Below are 22,381 nucleotides of genomic sequence, written 5' to 3' on the forward strand. Positions count from 1 at the left end.
ACGGCATTGCTAAACAGCAGAACGAGCCTGCGAATCACACGGCATTGCTAAACAGAAGAACGAGCCTGCGAATCACACGGCATTGCTAAACAGCAGAACGAGCCTGCGAATCACACGGCATTGCTAAACAGCAGAACGAGCCTGCGAATCGCATGACATTGCTAAACAGCAGAACGAGCCTGCGAATCACACGGCATTGCTAAACAGAACGAGCCTGCGAATCGCACGGCATTGCTAAACAGCAGAACGAGCCTGTGAATCGCACGACATTGCTAAACAGAACGAGCCTGCGAATCACACGGCATTGCTAAACAGAACGAGCCTGCGAATCGCACGGCATTGCTAAACAGCAGAACGAGCCTGCGAATCGCACGGCATTGCTAAACAGAACGAGCCTGCGAATCACACGGCATTGCTAAACAGAACGAGCCTGTGAATCGCACGGCATTGCTAAGCAGAACGAGCCTGCGAATCACACGGCATTGCTAAACAGAACGAGCCTGCGAATCGCACGGCATTGCTAAACAGAACGAGCCTGCGAATCACACGACATTGCTAAGCAGAACAAGCCTGCGAATCACACGACATTGCTAAGCAGAACGAGCCTGCGAATCGCACGGCATTGCTAAGCAGAACAAGCCTGCGAATCACACGGCATTGCTAAACAGAACGAGCCTGCGAATCGCACGGCATTGCTAAACAGCAGAACGAGCCTGCGAATCACACGGCATTGCTAAACAGCAGAACGAGCCTGCGAATTGCACGGCATTGCTAAGCAGAACGAGCCTGCGAATTGCACGGCATTGCTAAGCAGAACGAGCCTGCGAATCGCACGGCATTGCTAAACAGCAGAACGAGCCTGCGAATCGCATGACATTGCTAAACAGCAGAACGAGCCTGCGAATCACACAGCATTGCTAAGCAGAACGAGCCTGCGAATCACACGGCATTGCTAAACAGCAGAACAAGCCTGCGTATCGCACGGCATTGCTAAACAGCAGAACGAGCCTGCGAATCACACGGCATTGCTAAGCAGAACGAGCCTGCGAATCGCACGGCATTGCTAAACAGAACGAGCCTGCGAATCGCACGGCATTGCTAAACAGAACGAGCCTGCGAATCACACAGCATTGCTAAACAGAATGAGCCTGTGAATCGCACGACATTGCTAAACAGCAGAACAAGCCTGCGAATCACACGGCATTGCTAAGCAGAACGAGCCTGCGAATCACACGGCATTGCTAAACAGCAGAACAAGCCTGCGTATCGCACGGCATTGCTAAACAGAATGAGCCTGTGAATCGCACGGCATTGCTAAACAGAATGAGCCTGTGAATCGCACGACATTGCTAAACAGCAGAACAAGCCTGCGAATCACACGGCATTGCTAAGCAGAACGAGCCTGCGAATCGCACGACATTGCTAAACAGAATGAGCCTGTGAATCGCACGACATTGCTAAACAGCAGAACGAGCCTGCGAATCACACGACATTGCTAAACAGAACGAGCCTGCGAATCACACGGCATTGCTAAGCAGAACGAGCCTGCGAATCGCACGGCATTGCTAAACAGCAGAACGAGCCTGTGAATCGCACGGCATTGCTAAACAGCAGAACGAGCCTGCGAATCGCACGGCATTGCTAAACAGAACGAGCCTGCGAATCACACGACATTGCTAAACAGAACGAGCCTGCGAATCGCACGGCATTGCTAAACAGCAGAACGAGCCTGCGAATCGCACGGCATTGCTAAACAGCAGAACAAGCCTGCGAATCACACGGCATTGCTAAACAGAAGAACGAGCCTGCGAATCACACGACATTGCTAAGCAGAACGAGCCTGCGAATCACACGGCATTGCTAAACAGAACGAGCCTGCGAATCACACGACATTGCTAAACAGAACGAGCCTGCGAATCGCACGGCATTGCTAAACAGCAGAACGAGCCTGTGAATCGCACGGCATTGCTAAACAGCAGAACGAGCCTGCGAATCACACGGCATTGCTAAACAGAACGAGCCTGCGAATCACACGACATTGCTAAGCAGAACGAGCCTGCGAATCACACGGCATTGCTAAACAGAACGAGCCTGCGAATCGCACGGCATTGCTAAACAGCAGAACGAGCCTGCGAATCACACGGCATTGCTAAACAGAACGAGCCTGCGAATCACACGGCATTGCTAAACAGCAGAACAAGCCTGCGTATCGCACGACATTGCTAAACAGAACGAGCCTGTGAATCGCACGACATTGCTAAACAGAATGAGCCTGTGAATCGCACGACATTGCTAAACAGCAGAACAAGCCTGCGTATCGCACGGCATTGCTAAACAGCAGAACGAGCCTGCGTATCGCACGGCATTGCTAAACAGCAGAACGAGCCTGCGAATCGCACGGCATTGCTAAACAGCAGAACGAGCCTGCGAATCACACGGCATTGCTAAACAGAACGAGCCTGCGAATCACACGGCATTGCTAAACAGAACGAGCCTGCGAATCACACAGCATTGCTAAACAGCAGAACGAGCCTGTGAATCGCACAGCATTGCTAAGCAGACACAGAGATTTGTAACTCCGATTGTCATTCGCAGGCTACACTGCCTTCAATGGGGTGGATTTTGAAGGGACGTTTCACGTGAACACAGTCACGGACGACGACTATGCTGGATTTATTTTCGGATACCAGGACAGCTCCAGTTTCTACGTGGTGATGTGGAAGCAGGTGGAGCAGATCTACTGGCAGGCTAACCCTTTCAGGGCAGTGGCTGATCCTGGGATTCAGCTCAAGGTAGACCAGGAGGGGGTAGACTGGGCTAAAACTGGCATCATAAATCAATGGTCTCCAACTTACTTAGCTTGTGGCCCCCTGTTACTTAAGGCACTCTGACTGAGAATCCCCACCCATTTAATCAATACAAAATGTGAAACGTTCTCTTTACTATAGCCTCTATCATTGTCCAATAGTACATGCAGTTAGCACAGGCATTGACAATGAAGTTTAGAAATGTATGATAAGGTGCATGGTGCTAACAAAATAACTCCAGTAAATCTTACCTAATATATATGTTTTTTTCATAAAACTCAGACATTCTGGTAAAGGTGAATTTGATTTTGTAATGGTAATTTATTTGAGCTGTAAGAGTACAGTATTTATTGAATGCTCCTTGCAGATACAAGTCTGCATGTGCTATCAGCTTCATAAGGGTGCATGAAGGGTTTAAGATGACACTGAAAACACGTTTGTCATAGGAAAAACAGTACAAATGTGGTGTCTATGATGTGATGGTAACACATATTACAATTAGTGAATTATTTTGTTAGGGATTTGTACTTTAAGAGATGTTTCTGTAAAGAGTTCTCTCAATTGAGTCCTAAGTTTAGAAACCTCCACCCACAAAAAGGTATTTTTGAAACGCATTCCTGTCCTTATCCTGTATATTATGTGTTTCAGGCTGTGAAATCGAAAACTGGCCCTGGGGAAAATCTGCGGAACTCTCTGTGGCACACCGGGAACACGCCGGATCAGGTGAAGCTCCTGTGGAAAGATGCCCGAAACGTGGGCTGGAAAGACAAGACGTCCTACCGCTGGTTCCTACAGCACCGGCCACAAGAGGGGTACATCAGGTATGGGCAACTTCGGGCAGTTAGGCTCCATTCAGGGGGAGGGAGGCTGTTAGAAGAGTGTAAGAGCCCCTCTTTCTCTGCTCCACCAGCACAGAACAGAGGGAGGCTGTTAGGAGAGTATAAGAGCTTCCCTCTGGGTTGTACTTTGGTTAAAGGTCTTGTTCATGCCTGTTCATTTTCAGAGTGAGGTTTTATGAAGGCCCTCAGATGGTTGCAGACACTGGCATCATCATTGACACCACGATGCGAGGAGGCCGTCTGGGAGTCTTCTGCTTCTCACAGGAGAATATCATCTGGGCAAACCTGCGCTACCGCTGCAACGGTGAGTGCAGCCTTACCTGTGTACTGTACTAAAGCAACGAGTTAGAAAAAAAGGAGGAGAACTAGGCTAGCTCCTTTCGACACTCCATGATACTGGTGTCCAATAGGACAGCGTCAGGTATGATTGACACCCGTTTCATTTTCTGTGATTTAATATTATACAGAGTGCAACCGCTGTGAAATATGCTGTGGTGTTTATTTGCTTCATCTCAACAGTGGTGGATCTAAGAACTGTTAAATCACTAAAAGCAGGTTGTTTTTTGTTGAAAATGTAAATCAGCTAGAGAATGGAAACCACTTAGCTTTTCGTGTCCTTTTGTTATTTTAGAGTATTGGCTGTTCTTTGTTTTAATCTCCTGTTTTTTTTTAAATAAAGGGCATTTAAGTGTTGCTTTTACTCCGAATTGAACTTCAACAGAACAGCATAGCTGAAAAAAATCAACTTTGCCATTTTTTTCAGCTATGCTGTTCATGGACTCCTTATCCAAATTGTACAGCATTGATTTATACAGGATTTGGCATCCCAATCAAAGTGCATGGCAAAGAGATTCCACGTGCCATAGTTACTGTAGTTCTCAGAGTATAATGCATATTATTGAGGATGATGAAGATGGATGCGGGGATGCATTGCAGCGTGTATTCTATGATTTGTTTCCTGTGACACCGTAACGCCTGCTGGCACCCGCAGCTGGTGTAGCCAGGATGGAATCCAGCTCAAGCTGTTTAAAAGGCGAGTTCTTGTGGTCTGGTGGCACCCTGTAGAATGTATATACTCCAGGGGGACATTGCACAGCGAAGGCAGATTTCTCCCATACAGCCCCAACCAGCCTCCAGCCTTAAGGAAGGGGAATCCTTCAAACACTTTTTTATGCTTTGCATCAATGATGCTCAGGAAACCATCCTCCTCGGTACTGGTCATTGAGAGAGGATGAAATTTATCTCAGAACAGCCTCTGCATTGGTGTATAGGAGTGGAATGACCTTCTGAGTATTCCGGAGCATCATTGTCGGGGGCAGAGTTGATGACGTCGTTGTCCACCAGGCTAGGCGCATCCGCTCATGTGCAATCATCGGTGTTGCGGTACCAGGAACCAGCGCAGGGGCTACAGGCTGTGGAGGCTGAGCCTGGTTGGAATCATCAGATTCCAACGGTCTGTACCAAAGCAAGCGAAGGAGAAACACGAGCACCTGTACGGTCTGTACCAAAGCAAGCGAAGGAGAAACACGAACACCTGTACGGTCTGTACCAAAGCAAGCGAAGGAGAAATGCGAGCGCCTGTACTGTCTGTAAGGAGAGGAGAAATGTGGACATTAATCTATAATGACGTGAGGTTTTTAGGGAGGAGGTACCTTGACTTTGGCGCTAAAAAGGATTAGATTACAATGATCTCTGGGTAAGAGATCAGTTTGTTTCTCCTGACCCAAGCGACATGGAGCCCAGGAGTTCACTTGTGTGTGGAGTTCCTCAGACGAGGTAAGAATGTAGTGCTAAGAACCGATACAAGGGTATCCATAGGAGTGTGCAATACAACAAACTCATACAAAAACTGAACTGCACCGCTGCGCTGCTATAGCTGAAATCTGCAATATTGGTAAATATGTTTTCTTTTTTCTAGACACCCTCCCTGAAGATTTTGACACATACAGAACTCAACAGGTCCAATTCCAGGGTTGAAGACTGGACAGGCAGAATGAGGCTGCCAATCCTTTACAATCGCATTTTTAAGCAACTCACCAGTCCGTTTTTGGCAAAGTTATAAAACCATTAAAACTAAACATGCTAGTATATTGCTGCTGGTTAATTTGTTGCCAATTCTATCCTGTTCACTGAACTGTTTGTATCAGATTATGTAATGAAATGTTTGTTTCTTATACTGTAATTGAAAATATATTTTGTTGTACAATGCTATATGACGGTTTCCCGTTCAATGTAATAAACAATTCATTTTTCAGTTTTAATTATTAATTGATGATAGATGAAATGGTTATTAATGGATCATTTAGTGTGAAATAGAACGGGCCCAGTCGTTTAGAGATTAACTAGCTTCAACCTGGGTCTTCAAATTGCCTTTATATGATGTTTGTAAACCTTGTGAATGATTCTTATTGCAATTACAGTAAAACGTGTCCAATCCAGCATCGCCTGGGACCGGAAAACTGTGCAGTAAAAAATCCAATACTGTACCTAAAAAAAGGTAAAATGACAAAACTATTTGAACACTTTAGAAAAAGAAAACGTTTACTGTACACACACAGTATAAGCACAACAATGCCTCAATGAAATCTGTACCTGTTATTCGCACGATCCTGTTTAAACCATTCCCACAGAAAGACGTTCACTTGATCCTATTGTACCTGCATGTGGCATTCAGGTTGTCTACATGTTGCTTCAAATGCATCTTCTCAGAATGTCTCGAACGGTTTGCCTTGCGAATCTGAACGTGTCACTTAGCTCTTTTTGTGTTGTTTTAGTAAATTTTCCACTTTTTTTTGTTGATAAAAGCACATTTTCTATCAAGCGCTAGCTCGTTGTGTGGAAGTTTACATATTGTATTTGCTGTTCAAGAACTGCACAATTCAGCATGGTGCCGGAGGGGCACGCGAGTCTATACGCAACATCTTGCTTTTGTGTTTTTAATACTACTTTTAAACTTTAAAAATAAATAAAAAATCTGGACCTGGTGGCAGAGTGCACTGCTGGGTTTCCATTGCTTTTAGGCAGACAAGACTTACACATCATGCCGGATTCCAGAAGAGACAGGCTCTGGATTGTAGAGGGGAGCACACCATTCAATATGGATTGTAGAGGGGATCACACCATTCATTTCAATAGGGATTGTAGAGGGGATCACACCATTCATTTCAATAGGGATTGTAGAGAGGATCACACCATTCAATAGGGATTGTAGAGGGGATCACACCATTCATTTCAATAGGGATTGTAGAGAGGATCACACCATTCAATAGGGATTGTAGAGGGGATCACACCATTCATTTCAATAGGGATTGTAGAGGGGATCACACCATTCATTTCAATAGAGATTGTAGAGGGGAGCACACCATTCATTTCAATAGGGATTGTAGAGGGGATCACACCATTCATTTCAATAGAGATTGTAGAGGGGAGCACACCATTCATTTCAATAGGGATTGTAGAGGGGAGCACACCATTCATTTCAATAGGGATTGTAGAGGGGAGCACACCATTCATTTCAATAGGGGTTGTAGAGGATTGGAGCACACCATTCATTTCAATAGAGATTGTAGAGGATTGGCGCACACCATTCATTTCAATAGAGATTGTAGAGGGGATCACACCATTCATTTCAATAGGGATTGTAGAGGGGATCACACCATTCATTTCAATAGGGATTGTAGAGGGGATCACACCATTCATTTCAATAGGGATTGTAGAGGGGAGCACACCATTCATTTCAATAGGGATTGTAGAGGGGATCACACCATTCATTTCAATAGAGATTGTAGAGGGGATCACACCATTCATTTCAATAGGGATTGTAGAGGGGATCACACCATTCATTTCAATAGGGATTGTAGAGGGGAGCACACCATTCATTTCAATAGGGATTGTAGAGGGGATCACACCATTCACTTCAATAGGGATTGTAGGTTTTGTGGATGAGGAAAACAAGTTACAAGAAATATTTATTTCAGCAAAACTCCAAAAATGCTAATTCAAAAGTATTCATACCCTAACAAGGAAAATGAAATGAATAGCTAGTTGAGGCATCTTTAGCAATAATAACCTATTTTAATTTATTAGGATATTTCTCAATCAGCTTTTGGCATGATTCTTTAATGATTTTTGACCATTCCTCAGCGCAAAATTGTTCCAGTTCATTCCAATTCCGAGGACTTCTCTTATGCACAGCCTTCTTCAACTCATACCAAAGATTCTCAATCAGATTTAGATCAGGACTTTGACTAGGCCATTCCAGAACCTTAATTTTATTCTTCTGAATGTCCATTTGAGCATTAAACCAAGTTTTGTAGCGGAGGGTTTCAGATGATTGGCCAATATCATTTGGTATGCTATGGAATCCATTTTACCATGTATTGGAACTACATTTCCTGTGCCACTAGCGGAAAAACCACCCCATAGAAGGATATTACCATCTCCATGCTTGACAGTAGGTATGGTGTTCTTTTTTTTGTAAGCTTCACCAGGCTTTCTCCAAGCGTAACGAATATCAGCGTGACCAAATAGCTCAATTTTTGTTTCATCACTCCACAAAACATTTGACCAGAACTCAAACTAAGCGATTGTCCTTGTGACGTTTTCCTAAGAGTGGCTTTTTCCTTGGCCTGCGACCATTAAGACCTTCACCATGCAATACTCGACCTATGGTTGAAATGGAAACCCCAGTCCCACTTGCAGCCAATTCACTTTGAATATCTTTGGCAGTCAATGTCTGATTGTTATTAACCTTCCTCACAATTCTTCTACTGGTTCTCAGTGAAAGAACTTTCTTTCTTCCAGACTCAGGGGGGGCGTTGAGTCTTGTACTTCTTGATAATAGAAATAATACTTGAAATTGGGATACTCAAATGCTTCATGACAATGTATACTGTTCTGCCTACGGTCTTTAGATAGCTCTTTACTCTTTACTTTTACATTTGGTAATTACAGCAATCCTATGCCTAACCCTTTTATACTCACTTACAATCCAGCATTTTCTAGGCTTTTCTAGAATTAGGTTCTGTATTATCATATTGAAATTTCTAGTAATTTCGAATTAGCATTTTTTGAGTTTTGCAAAAAAAATTGCCGAAATAAATAATTGTATCTGTTTCTTGTAACTTTTTCCTCATCCACAAAAGCAAAACTTTTGCTACAAAAGATTGTTCCTAAAATTCTTCGTTTTTGAGAAATTTCTAGAAATTATACATTTCCATTGGGGTATGGCAACTTTTGACCTCAACTGTATATTATTACCAGTGTGTAAAAGCAAACAAGAAACAATCTGTGTGACGAAAAGAATTGAACTTTTATTACATTTCATTTACAAATAGTAATGCAAAGATACAAAGACAGAAGCCCTCACAACAAAAATACTTACAAATGTACTTTTTCAAATTAAGCTTTCACATCATTTCTCAGATCACACACAGCTAAAGCCAACTTTGATTTTCCATTTTATATAAAAAGCACAATAATAAATGAACCAGACTTTTGAAGGGTCAGCTCCTCAAAACTACCGGGATCCAAGAGCTGCACCCAAGGTGTGTATAGTGAGTGAGTGAGTGTACAGCTCTGCTCTCTGAACAGCAGCAGTGTATGAGCAGTGTTACAGAAACACATTGTAGCTGCCAGTGTTACGAGTAAAGCTGACAAAGCAAGCCCTTCTCATTGAATGCCAATACGCTGTCTAAATCTGTACACAATGTAAACAATTTGTTCAAAGGAGCCATACATATCGTCTTCAAATATCCAAGTGTCTTCTAAAGTTAAAAGTTTATTTATATTGTATTTATCTTGTAAACATGAAATCAGGTACTGAGCATTTGAAGTAGCACACCAATACATCTTGATTAGTGTGCTGTCATTCCTTGTGGTGGCTGCATACAGTTTGAAAGCAATAGCCACGGAAATAATTGGCAGCATAGGAGGACAGTTATTTCAAGCTTTCCATGCACATTCCCCCGAATACATTTTCACAGCTCGTTCTTCCTGGGGTTAACTGGATTCTTAAAAGGATCCAGGTTCAAACAGGGTGTGTACTCCACCTAGTGGCTACTCAACGGGTTGGTTAATCAGTAGGAATTTGGATGTCAGAAGGTCCATATTAGAATCCGCAAGCCACTTTTCAGAGATCTTTGCTGAACCCAGAGAATCATGATGATGCAACTGACCCCAGGGAGCACAAGTAGTGGAGGGGCTCTAAGAATTATAGAGTCTGAACTGTCATCATGTTACTTCCAAATAGTGTTTTAAATCCTAAAATCTAGTGCATCACCTTATTAACTATAATGCGTAATCTGCAAATAACACTTTCTTATTTTTTGGATATCTGTGTCAGAGTGCTATCACCTGAGTTCAGGTGCTGCTCTTCAGTTGTAGTTGCCTCCCAAAGATATATGCAACAGGCTAGATCATATGTAGGATTGTGGTTAGAGCAGAGGCTTCTTACCAGGAGGGTCCCAGCTGAATCCCAGCTCAGCCACTGACTCATCGTGTGTGACTCTGACCAAGTCACTTAACATTCTTGTGCTCCGTCCTTCGGATGAGACGTAAACAGCAAGAAAAAAAGTAAAGGATTAATAAAATCCCAAGTCGCTTTGAACCCCGTGTCCAAAAAAAACAGGCTGCTGTCTTCAACAGCATCTGTTATAAGCATTTTGAGATGACCCCTAAAGCTTCTAAACACATCAATTCCCAGTTAATACAGAGTAGCTAAAGCCCCCTGTAGCGTACCTGAGGAAATGTTGCACTGTCATGGACCCAGCCGTGTATCTCATCACCTTGTTAAAATGTGCAACTAAAATGGTCAAGACTGAGCCAAGAATTCAGGCCATGCTAAACCCCATCCATAGTTACCTGGGTCATATTCTGCAACGATTCAATAATAAGTTGCTAATTGTAATTTCTAGTTCACATTACGCTTAATATTGCCAGTCTAACACAGAGGAAGCTGCCATGGTTTCGTTATCTGAATTTGAATGTACAAAACAGAACTTAAACACGTACATTTCTTATTGTACCTTGGACACCAAGGATCAGATCAGCGGGCCCTAATAAGTGCCTACGTGAAATGGAAAAAACATCTGTACAGTAAAACCTGTCTAATCCAGACCCTCTACATACCGGCATTCTGAACTGCAAGACTTCTGGGTCTCGACCAAATCCCTATTGAAATGAATGGTGTGACCCTCTCTACAATCCCTGCTACAATCTCTGTTGAAATGAATGGTGGGATCCTCTCTACAATCCCTATTGAAATGAATGGTGTGCTCCCCTCTACAATCTGGAGCCTATCTATTCTGGAATCTGGCATGATTTGTAAGTCTTGTCTGTCTAAAGCTGAGGGGACACTAGTCTACATGTTACTAGAAAAATGTAGAAAGGGATACTTTTTTTTGTAGAACGTGACATGCAAGCTACAAGTTTCAGGCAACTTAGGCCCTGTCCACACTATGCCTTTAATCCAGGGCTGTCCAATCCTGGTCCTGGAGGGCCGGTGTCCCTCCTGGTTTTTGTCCCAACTATGCCCTAAATTATTTAATTGGACCAATGAAGTGCTTATTAGAAGCTAAATTGGACCAATTAATTAATTTAGAGTACAGTTGGAACAAAAACCAGGAGGGACACTGGCTCTCTGGGACCAGGATTGGAGACCCCTGCTTTAAACTGTATTAGTTGCCCTTAAACCTACTTAAAAGTGCTAAATACGGCTAGCGTCTACACTACACAGTGTGTAATACCGTACTCGAGAACCACACTCGAGACCACCTCAGGGGTAGTCTCGAGTTCGGTTCTAAATTAGATCTATTCTCTTATATCTAATCTCTATTAAAACTAGTGGGGACAATAACAAAAGCACAACGTTAAATTAGGCGACTGCAAAAATGAAATGCAAGTTATAAGTAGGACCGGGGATGAACAATTCACGTAATTTGTCAGCTCTGTTTGAAATAAACTGGATTTATTAGAGTGGTTTCGAATACGGTTCTCCAGATCAGGTGGTGTAGACAGGGCCTTTGTTGCAAGCAACTGTATCAAAGGACTGTTGATTTTGTAGAACAAATCAGCCAATGAAAGTGATGTAAAAAGTAATGGGACTACCTTTTTTTTCAAAGAGGTGGAAGGGCTCCCGAGTGGCGCATCCAGTAAAGGCGCTCCGCGTGGACTGCAGGATGCGCCCTATAGCCTGGAAATCGCAGGTTCGAAATCAGGCTATGTCACAGCCGGCCGTGGCCGGGGGTTCCCAGGGGGCAGCACACAATCAGTCGCGCGCCGCCCAGGTAGGGAGGGCTTAGGTCGGCAGGGCAATCCACGGTTCACCGCGCACCAGCGACCCCTGTGGCTGATAGGACACCTGCGGGTCTGCAGTGGAGCCATTCAGATGTGTGTTGTCCTCCGGCACTATAGGTCTGATGGCTTCACTGTGGATTGATGGATTGGCAGGAACACGCTTCGGAGGACGCATGTTTCAGCCTCCGTTTCCAGAGTCGCCGGGGGGTTGCAGTGGTGAACCAGGATTAATAACACCACAACTGGCGATTCTAAATTGGGGAGAAAACTGGGTAAAAATCATTGGCAACGACTAACTTTATAGAAGAAAAAAAGAGATGGGGAAAATGAATGTGGAGCCATGTGCGATATTGTGAGGGTGACTCTCCTTATCGATTTTTTTCAGGGTGATTTAAAAAATAAAAATAAATCTATAGGTGGTATAGGCAAGTCAATAAGTGTTAAATCGGTCCATTCTTGAAAGTTCAAGACCAATGTGTCAGTTAATGCCACGAGATGTAGTGGAGCGGCTTTAAAGTCGACAATTATTAATATTATATTCCTTGAATAAAAAAGATTTACTATTATGAACCGTTTTAAACAATGTTGTTTTGGCATTATAGTCTAATTCTAGAAATTACAAAAAAAAAAAAAAAGCCGGTTTGGTGCCAATGCTGAAGCATTGGAGCGTTCATGTTAAACTGCAGCAGTGTGTTAACGGTGTGTTGCGTTTAAGTTTCCAAGTTGTGTTTTCAGTGGTCATTTTGTCACAAATAAAGGCTTTCATTTGATACAACTTCATAGTAATGGATAAAGCGAGTCCTACTTTTGTTTCAAGCCTTTTGAACATTGCAGTTCAGCAGACACAACTTGCAAATATTGTTACACAGTTACCAATATCTGATGTGTAGAATATAAATACATAATAATCCTCATTTGGCATAATTATGAATTCTGTTCAAAATAATATAATAAAAAAAAAAACTATAACAATAATCACATTTCAACATCACTCTATTTACAATTAGTTTTATTTACACATCTCATTGGCCATCCATCAGCATTCTATCTACAGTGTCCCCTGAAATCTGAAGCAACAGTGTAGAAGCAACAGATTTCATTCTACATTTTCTAGCAAGATATAGACTAGTGTCCCCTTGGCTTAAAACCAACGGAAATCTGACACTGCAGTCTGCCACCGGGCCATGTGATTGTTCTTTTGTACATTTTAAACTAGTACTAAAAAAACTCAAATAAAGCGATAGGTTGCATATAGGCTCGCATGTCCCACCAGCGCCATGCTGAATGTGCAGTTGTTGAACAGCAAATACACTGTGTAACGTTGAACAGCAAATACACTGTGTAACCTTCCACTCTATGAGCTGTCTTTTGATAAAAGCATAGAAAAAAATGCTTTGATCAAAAAAGCTGAAAGTTTACCAAAAACAACACAAATTCGAAATTGCAAGGCAAACCGTTTGAGACATTCTGAGAAGATGCATTTGAAGCAACATGTAGACAACCTGAATGCCACATGCAGGTACAATAGGATCAAGTGAACGTCTTTCTGTGGGAATGGTTTAAACAGGATCGTGCGAATAACAGGTACAGATTTCATTGAGGCATTGTGTTTACTATAATATATGTACAGTAATAAATGTTCCAGTCCCAAGCGATGTTGGATTGGACAGGTTTTACTGTATGAAATCAAGTTCATCAGATAATAGCAAAATTAAGATCTGGGCAAAATCAAGTCAGTTATTGTATCCACAGGCAAATGGACACAATCAGTGCATAAGGGTCCCCATTTTTCAGATTCTGGATGCAATAGTGTTTAGATGAAGCTGTGCTGGCTCGGGTGAATAAACAGAGTATACTGTACACAGACTGGGTGAAAAACAATCCCTCTACTCTGAGTGGTCATAAAAAAGATATTTCTTTTTTCCACAGCAAAGAATACTATGACTGGGTTTTACTACTGAAATCGCTGTAGTTTTGAGAGCTTTAACAATCTTCGGTCTTTACAGAACAAAGCTTTAGCAATCATAGGGTGTGCATACAAGACGTCTTTACAGAACTGCAAGAAAAAATAACAGCATTGTTTAGAGAAAAGTCAATGGAATAAATACCAGGGACATCACTCTTTCTTTCTTTCTTTCTTTTTTTGTAAAAGCTGCAGTAGCCCCTTTTTTCCGCAACTAGTTCACAGAAGAATCCTCATCATATAGCTGTTTCCAAATGACCTACTAGACTTAATAAAAACAAACATGCAGAAACATTAAAACAGTGCTGGATCACAGCCAGGCGTTTAGCTGGGGCAAATATTGGAAAACAAACAGCCTGAAAGGTATGCAAAAACGGCCATGTTCGTATTCATTCATATGGCAGCATTTAGAAAAAGACTATAAAAAATATGTAAACCAATAAAATAAATAACACATATTCAACCGTACTGAAAAGTGTTCCTCTCTTTTCTTTGATGATTTGATGGAGAACCAGGTTTATTTTACTCTCAGGAAGGAGAGACAGCGGGGTGGAAAATCACTGTGCGTTTGTCATTCACATTATTTTTTTTGTCATTGACGAAAAACAAATATAAATAATTATTATTATTATTTTTTTTTTTTAAAAAAGCTTTTAAAAAGTGCCCACAGCAACAGAGTATAGGTAGGCTTGGCAGAATTAGGCACAGTAGTTTTCTTAAGGATTAAAAAAATTAAAAATACATTTTTTGATTTTGTTTTGTACACAGTCCCAGTCTAAAATTCTTATATGTTCTAAAGGTTTTCTTTAAATGTGTTCAGGGCAAAATCAAATATGATGGTTTTTTTACTGCTCATTTCAGCATGTTTTTTTTTCCTAAATATGCTTTATTTACAGGATAGAAATTACAAAAGAGCAATACAATTGTTACCCCATATTCCATTTTCACTCAACACATTTAAGCAAAATGTTTATGATAAACAAAAAACAAAAAGTAAACAGCTTCCAATTTTACCTTGTTTTGATGTTAGCAATTATTCTAAGTGATTCTTATTGTAATTACTCAAATACTGTGCTCTGATATATTTTGGTAAGTCTGTGTTAAGGTGCTTTCAAGTTCAGAAGCTGCTCTTCAGTTCTTGCTGACTCCCATAGATATATATGTACCATAGTCTGATCAAGCGTCTAGACCAGTGCCATCTAGTGAGCTGCCACTTTTCAAACAAGTTTCATTCAGATTTCCTGCAATACCACCCTGTGCACTAGATGGTGCTGGTGCTTACTAATATAAAAATGGCTGAGCTAGCCTATGTGTCTATGACAGGCAACTAGAACTGAAGAGCAGCTCCTGAACACAAGACAGAGTTATCAGAAAATGAAAGCCACACCGTATTTGTGTAATTGCAGAAAGAACCATTCAGAACGATTGCAAACATCACACAAAGATAAGAGGGCAGTAAAACCAAACGCTGTTTGAAGCTAATCCTTAAGTAATGTAAAACAAAGTCAAGGTATTACTTCTATTCAGTACTTTACACCCATGTCTGCCAAGTCTAGAGGTATAAGGCAGTTAACATCACAGCTAGAACCTAGCAAGAAAACAGGTCTTTTTAAAAAGGGAAACAAATTATAAACGAACGTAGTGCTCCATTTGCAATATATAAAGTCCACACATTTTTAAAAAGGTAAAAATGGTCTATAGTACATGTCATCATAAATGTCGTGCTGGCCTTTAAAAAAACAAAAACAAAAAAACAACAACATGCATTACATGCCTACAACTACAAAACATAAATAACACTGCAATGACAATAACAGCTAAACACAAGACACACATTTTGCCCAAACTACTTTTTCACATAATGGAAAAGGGGTAGCCACTTTCTCGAAGTGTTATCATGACAGGACATTTTGTGAAGTTTAAAAGCTGCATGCTAATATAGGTCAATGGAGATGGGTTCCAATGTCCTGATTCAACTGAAATATCAAATCTTCGATGGCAATACAAATGATCTTTTTACAACTTAAAAAGACAAGTTTAGTACACAAAACCTTGAAGTAATGCTGGGAACAGATTAACCAACATGCACAAGCATCACTACAAAACAGTACTGATAATACTGCATCGTTTTCATGCATGTTTAAAATGCCATTCTAATGCAGATTTTGAAGCCAGAATCAACACCTATATATATATATATATATATATATATATATAGACAGACACACACACACACAGAGCAGGGTAAACTAGCCCTATGTAATCAATAGCAACATTTCAGGCAAGGCAATTCCCAAGAAGAATTCTGAACTATTAAAAAAACAGCTGCACAAGGGGTGGGGGGTGGGGTGGAGTGGTAAATAGGACGAGGGGGGAGTCCACGGTATTCAGTTTCAACATTAAACCCTCAAGGAAGTCAAGATTATTTTCTGATCCCAGTGAGTAGCTGCTTAAGGGGTTGGACTTTATTCATCTAAAAGAAACATTTTAAATTTAAACTTTAAAATTAACCCATTACTCTTGTGCCACAGTATAACTATTATTGTATTTTCATACAGAAGATGTTTTCAAAGACTAATCTAACAGTGTTTTGCCTCACATTAGTTAAAACAGCGGTCAGCAGGGAAGCTCGCACAGGGGGGAACTCATTTTTGCAGTACCGTTTTATGGGGTAAAAATGCCCAACTGTAATTCTGTATTGGTATAAATTGTTTGAGGCAGATTGCTCAGTTGAAATAACCTGCGTGTTTTTAAGAAGTAATGATTTTATATTTAAGAATATCAATATATGAATTGTTGGAGGGTATGCATGACAGATAAATACATACATACATACAAAGGTAGTAGGTGGGTCATATTTTGGGGTAACACTGTGTGGACAGAGTGCTCATTAAAATAATATTATCTATTCAGGGATACAAAGATATTTAGTATGTGAAGTAGCCCGAGTGAGGTTACCTGGCAGTAAACTGCCCATGCCCAGTTGCACAGCTTTCCGAGAAAGATATTTTTTCCGGTGTACCAGGTGAGATGAATTGTCATTAAAATATTATGCATAGTTTTGAAGAGATTACCTATTCAGGTATACCAAGATATTAGTAAGGGGTTTGAGCGAGGAAAAATGGGCAATAAAATCCACACCCCAAGTTCAGTAAATCAGTGGTTTCCATAATTTGTGTTGGTACTGTTCATACATACATAAATACATTCATGCGTTTATACACCTATATCCCTAGGTCACTGGCTACTGTAATCGAATTATAATGTTAACTAATGGGTTAGAAATGCAACAGTAAATACTGGAGCTGGTGTACCACTTAACAGTCTTTTAAAAACATGAAATCAATCCATGACCCTCTTAGGTTTAATGCTGCACCACTGGTGTCACAGATGCAAAAAGACAGAGCCATTGAGGGAACACAGCACTGGCTCACCTTCGGAAAGTTTTCAGATTGAAAATAAGGGGAGAAACTGCTGCAATATGGTTTATATATATAGATAGATAGATATAGCTATATAAATACACACACACTGACTCATCATGTACAGTTTTGTACATAAATCTTAGAAACAGGTCCACCTTTGGGTCTTACAGATGTAACAGAGACCTTACCTTAGGTTTAAGATAACAAATAAATACATTCTGGTTGGGACACTGCCCCTATACTGCTAATCCAGCAATCTTAACAAAGTGCCAGTTTCCATATGTTACGGAAAGGTATATTGATTTCATTCCTGAGGAATGCAATATACTGGTCTCTGCATATTTCCCTATTAAAATGTATGCATACGGTTTCACTCAGTCCCATCCTACTATATAAGCTATGTATTAACAGCATTGTAATGCATTATGTCAAAGCTTTATGCATTGTTTTCTGCAGGACAAACATAACAGTGCTAACCATTTGAAATGGCACGAAAGACACAGGACCAGATTTACACTTTACTCTGAAGCCCACTTTGCACAACTGTTTGTAAAAGCAAAATACAACTGGCAATGTTACAAACTTAGTAACAGCTAGTATTAAAAGTGTGTGCAAGATTGTTGAGAAAGGATTTTTTAAAATAACTGATTAAAGAAATTGAGAATGATTTGCTTGCATTTTTCCATCAAAAAACGTTGTCAAAAGTAACGATTTGTGTTCAGAAGTTACAGATGCATTTTAAAGTTGATAGTCTAACTGTAATATCTAACAATCTTGTAAAATTCAATGACTTCTATTGTGACCCTGGTTAGTACTGAACGATGTTACTTTAGGTAAGGAAGTTCAAGACTAGTGCGAATCCAGGTCTGTGAAACCAGCCCTTAGTGTTTTATAGTGATCAGCAGAGGTGGACTTTCATGAAGTTAAAATCTCTGCCATTTTATCTACAGTAGTGTATAAAACATTTACATTACATTCTGAAATTTGAAAGGAAACTCAATAAATTCAATGAGAAAAACGTTTTGAATAGTACTCTACAAAACGGTTTTACATTTCAGAAGAAAATCTATCCAAATGGCTTTGTAGCATTTAATGCAAAAATGAGTCGTTTTAAAGAGCAAGTAGCTTCTAGTGTCATTTCAATCTCTTTTTTTTTTACATTGCCTTCACTATCTGAGGGTGTCTGCAATCATTGTGAGTGGTTCAGAGTTGTCATCATTGCTCTAAATCTGCCTGGCTTTAAGATTGTCTGGATTACTCTAAATGCCAGGACTGAACAGCCTTCTTATTCCATTCAAATCATGTGACAACGTGACCTTTCAAATCCCCCTACTCACAGACAGTTTGCAGTGCTGGCAGCTTCATTGCAAACACCACAAAATAGTGAGGCAAATGTGTGAAAAAAACCCAAAAAACACTGAAATGACATTTCAAGCTACTTACTCAAAGTTATCATCATAGCTATTAATACTGTGCTAAATTTAGAAATACAATGGCAAATGTTTCATTTAGAAGTCTTTTTCTAAATGTTTGTATCATTACAGTTTTATTCTTTTTTCAGTTATTTTTTTCAGTTTTTTTTAAAGAGTCAAAGCTTATTAAATCTGTCCTGCACAGAATACAAAAATGATGCAACTGACTGCAAAACATTCGCCTCAGTAGTGATCAGTAATGGTGCCCTGCTGGATAAGCCTCACCCTTCCTGATGTCTTATCAGTGAGACATCCCAAGGAGTAATAACCCTCCCCCTCCCGAATGCTGGTTAAAGTTTCAACCATGATGCTTCCTTAAGGATTGCACATAATCCCTTTTAGTGTGCAAGTAAAAAAATAGACTCGGCAAAGAGTGAGTAAGATTTTGTTGCCTCATCACCAATTACATTTTTATTTAAAACAATTTTTTTACGAAAATATTCTTCCCATTATCTAACGGACAAAAAACTCACTACTTAAGGCAAACTCGGGTGATCACAGTGACTCATTGTAGTTGGTTTTCATCGCTGTAGTGTATCGTTTTACACCTTATAGTAGCATTTACATTTTAGAATTTGTCCAAATATAAAAATAATACAAATCGTAAGGATTCCCTTTAATTCTGCTGCGTAGACTGCAAAGTAAACTAGTCGGATTACAAAACTAAAACGTGTACAAGTGCTGTTTCATTTTAAGCATGACATCTGTTTTTAGAACCAAAAATATTAACTATGGGGAGGTTTAGTACTCCTTGTGCTTAAAAATAAAAAAAAGAGAAAGAAATGTTGACCAGTGCTGGTAGATTTTAAATAAATAGTAAAAAATAAAAATAAAATATGACTATTCACATTGAATAGTTTGGCAGGGTACAAAAATAGGCAGTGAATGCTGGTCAATTCAAAACGTAACAAATAATGGCAAATAAATAACAAAAGCATACAACACAGCAGTTAAGAACATGTGGGTGTCGACAGAAGTTGCACATCTTAAATTGCAGCCTGGACACATCTGGTCAACGTAAGACGTCATGAAAAGAATTATATACACATTGCCATAATTTTTAAATTGGGATTTTTTTTTTTTTTTAACTGATTTCAGCCAGATCAAAGCTCAATCTGATGCAAAATACAAATCGACAACCTTAAAAGCGTGTTTAAGTCTGGGCGATGCAGAATCTCCCGTTCATCAGCTGCGACGAGGGACAAATGGCAAGCGCTAAACTGAGCGCTGTGGCAAAATAAGCTCAGAACAAGAAGCTTAAATTCATTGTACATGACAGAGCTGCCACTATCAACAGTGGCACACCATTCAAACACATCTGACCAATCAGTTGGGTTGCTATTCTTCTCAGAACCTGCAAGGGGCGCTGTTCCCTGGCCCCTTCCACGGGTGGTCCCACGCTACAGCCGGTCCATTCTGAACGTGTCCTCTGTGGCAGGGTCTGCAAGGACCATGTCTGGGTCATTGAGCATGTGAAGTCCGTCGAGGGTCAAGGGGTCGATTTTCAGTTCGTCCAGAGGGAAGTGGGAGTCTGCATCAAAGCTGACGTCACCGACCCCTGCCAGCGAGTTGGTTAGTTCCTTGGACAAGCTGGGAGGAGACTCTCCTGTAACTGAAGCAGGAAATTAGCAGAGGTAAGCATCAACCCCCAGAGGATTTTCATTCCAATCTCATATTCATTTTATTACTACCTGCCCAATTATTTTACCTACCATTGTCTCCCCAATTTAGAATGTGCAATTACATTCCCTCACCGCAGCTACTCCCCACAACATCTCCGGAGAACTGAAGGTCAGAGAGCATTCTCCAATACCATGATCAACCTACCCGTAACTTCCTCTCAACACCCAGGAACTTGAGAGCGGATGTCAGCGAGCTACCGGCCCCTGGAGGACAAAGGCCAGCCCTTCAGGAAGAGCTCCAGATAAGGTTATGGGTCATTGAATAATTTACTCCCCAATTTAGACACTATGTGAGTAAAAGGCAACATTACCTTGAAGTCATGAATACTTTCAATAAATACTGTACATACTTCTTATGCATTACGTTTTAACTGTAATGTTACTTTGAACTATCGTGAGCACTGGGATTACCCAGTTACACGTCAGTCTTGTTTTGCAGCCCTTGTATTAAAGAATAAAATCAATCCCCATTATATATATATATATACGTAACAAATTAATGCGCTTACCCGTCACATTTCTGACTCCGTCAACAGCTTTCTGATACAAAGCCCATCTCTTCATGTTACAATTTATGTGAATATCCATCACAGCCCGTGTTTAATTTAATTAATTTCTTTCTCTCGCATGCCAAATCAGTCTGTTTTTATTGTGCAGTTACACAGCGCTTCCTCCAGTTTCACCTGATGAAAATGCAGCCAAAACAAAGCAAATGAGACAAGCTAGGGTAATGCAACAGTTAATCATTAAACCGTTTTAGATACTGTGATTTTTGTTTTTATTTTTAATCTGTGATATTTAGTATTTTTGGTGCATTTTCATTTGCAAGTGAACTGTGACATTAGGGCCTTATCGAGCACTATATTCTGCAATTTTGAATACTGACTTTGGATACTGTTTTAATTCTGGAAACTGATTTTTTTTTAAATCTTTTACTAAATTGCATTACCTTTTATGCTGTACGCAGTTTTGCGTATGGGTAACATTTTTATTTCATTTTGCTGTTGGATCATTAACAGGGAATTTTACTAACTGCTACAATATGTACCGGATTTAAAAGTATGTACGGCATTACAGGCCACGTGTCTTTTGGCAAGTGATATTTTCAGAATCATATCGTTCTTCTGTTGAAAATATAGTACTGTACCAACAAAACCAATACAGTACATCTAAATGGAAGCCTACTTATTTTAAAACACAGTCTTTTCAGCTATGTATTTTTGATATTGGATCTTTTTTGTGTTCCCTGAAACGGACAAGGGTTGGAACGGGACAAAATGAAATATTCAGATATGCATCACACACATTTAACCGTCACTGAAGTCAACATTTTATAGGGTCGGATATGCGAGTGCCGACTGTACTGTACAAAAACTTGGGTCTTAAAATAAAAACAAAAAACAATTGTTCTTATTTGTTTATTGACCACAAACATTATGGCTGTGAAGCAAATCACTTTTAGATTTTTTTAAATTCCAACACTGCAGATGAAATAATGAAAGGCCTGTATGCAGATACTATATATTTACAGTTATTTAAACAGAAATAATAACAACGTATTTCTTGTGCTCTCCCTTTCCAAGTTGACAGGTCCACTCCCCTACAGGGCTCCAGAAGCCAATGGCTCCTAGGTCCCAAAGAATTGGCTACCAAATCTAATTGCTGAGTGCCACTTCAGGGGTAAGTCAAGTTGCTACCATATTCAACTGCTTAAAATACAACACCTTGCTCAGACACTAAAGTGATACTAAACAGTAACTTAATGTCTGTACTTGCGTGTTCTGCTGAGTGGTTAATCCGTGCAGCTGATGACTGCAATGAACTCAGCATGTTTATATTTTAAATATTTTGCAAGTGTTGTGTATGGAATTGGTGACCGCACCTTTAATTGTGTACAG

General features: G+C 40.4%; 2 protein-coding genes across 4 annotated transcripts in view; one reads left to right on the forward strand and one right to left on the reverse strand.

The window, feature by feature from the left end:
- Positions 1-2,585: 2,585 nt before the first annotated feature.
- Positions 2,586-5,907, forward strand: LOC131721078 (cartilage oligomeric matrix protein-like). The gene is made up of 4 exons (XM_059014237.1): positions 2,586-2,792; positions 3,456-3,628; positions 3,811-3,950; positions 5,565-5,907. The coding sequence occupies exons 1-4, from the start codon at positions 2,715-2,717 to the stop codon at positions 5,621-5,623; spliced, it is 450 nt and encodes a 149-aa protein (XP_058870220.1). The 5' UTR covers positions 2,586-2,714; the 3' UTR covers positions 5,624-5,907.
- Positions 5,908-8,938: 3,031 nt separating this feature from the next.
- LOC131721075 (CREB-regulated transcription coactivator 1-like) overlaps positions 8,939-22,381 on the reverse strand; it is a 59,567-nt gene continuing 46,124 nt past the window's right edge. For all 3 annotated transcript variants that reach the window (XM_059014233.1, XM_059014234.1, XM_059014235.1), the window contains one exon: positions 8,939-20,413. In XM_059014233.1, the coding sequence (XP_058870216.1) occupies positions 20,202-20,413 (212 nt within the window). In that variant the 3' untranslated portion in view covers positions 8,939-20,201. The remainder of the gene's footprint in view (positions 20,414-22,381) is intronic.

This window comes from Acipenser ruthenus, chromosome 47 (assembly GCF_902713425.1).
Source record: "Acipenser ruthenus chromosome 47, fAciRut3.2 maternal haplotype, whole genome shotgun sequence".
In the NCBI taxonomy this organism is placed as follows: Eukaryota; Metazoa; Chordata; class Actinopteri; order Acipenseriformes; family Acipenseridae; genus Acipenser; species Acipenser ruthenus.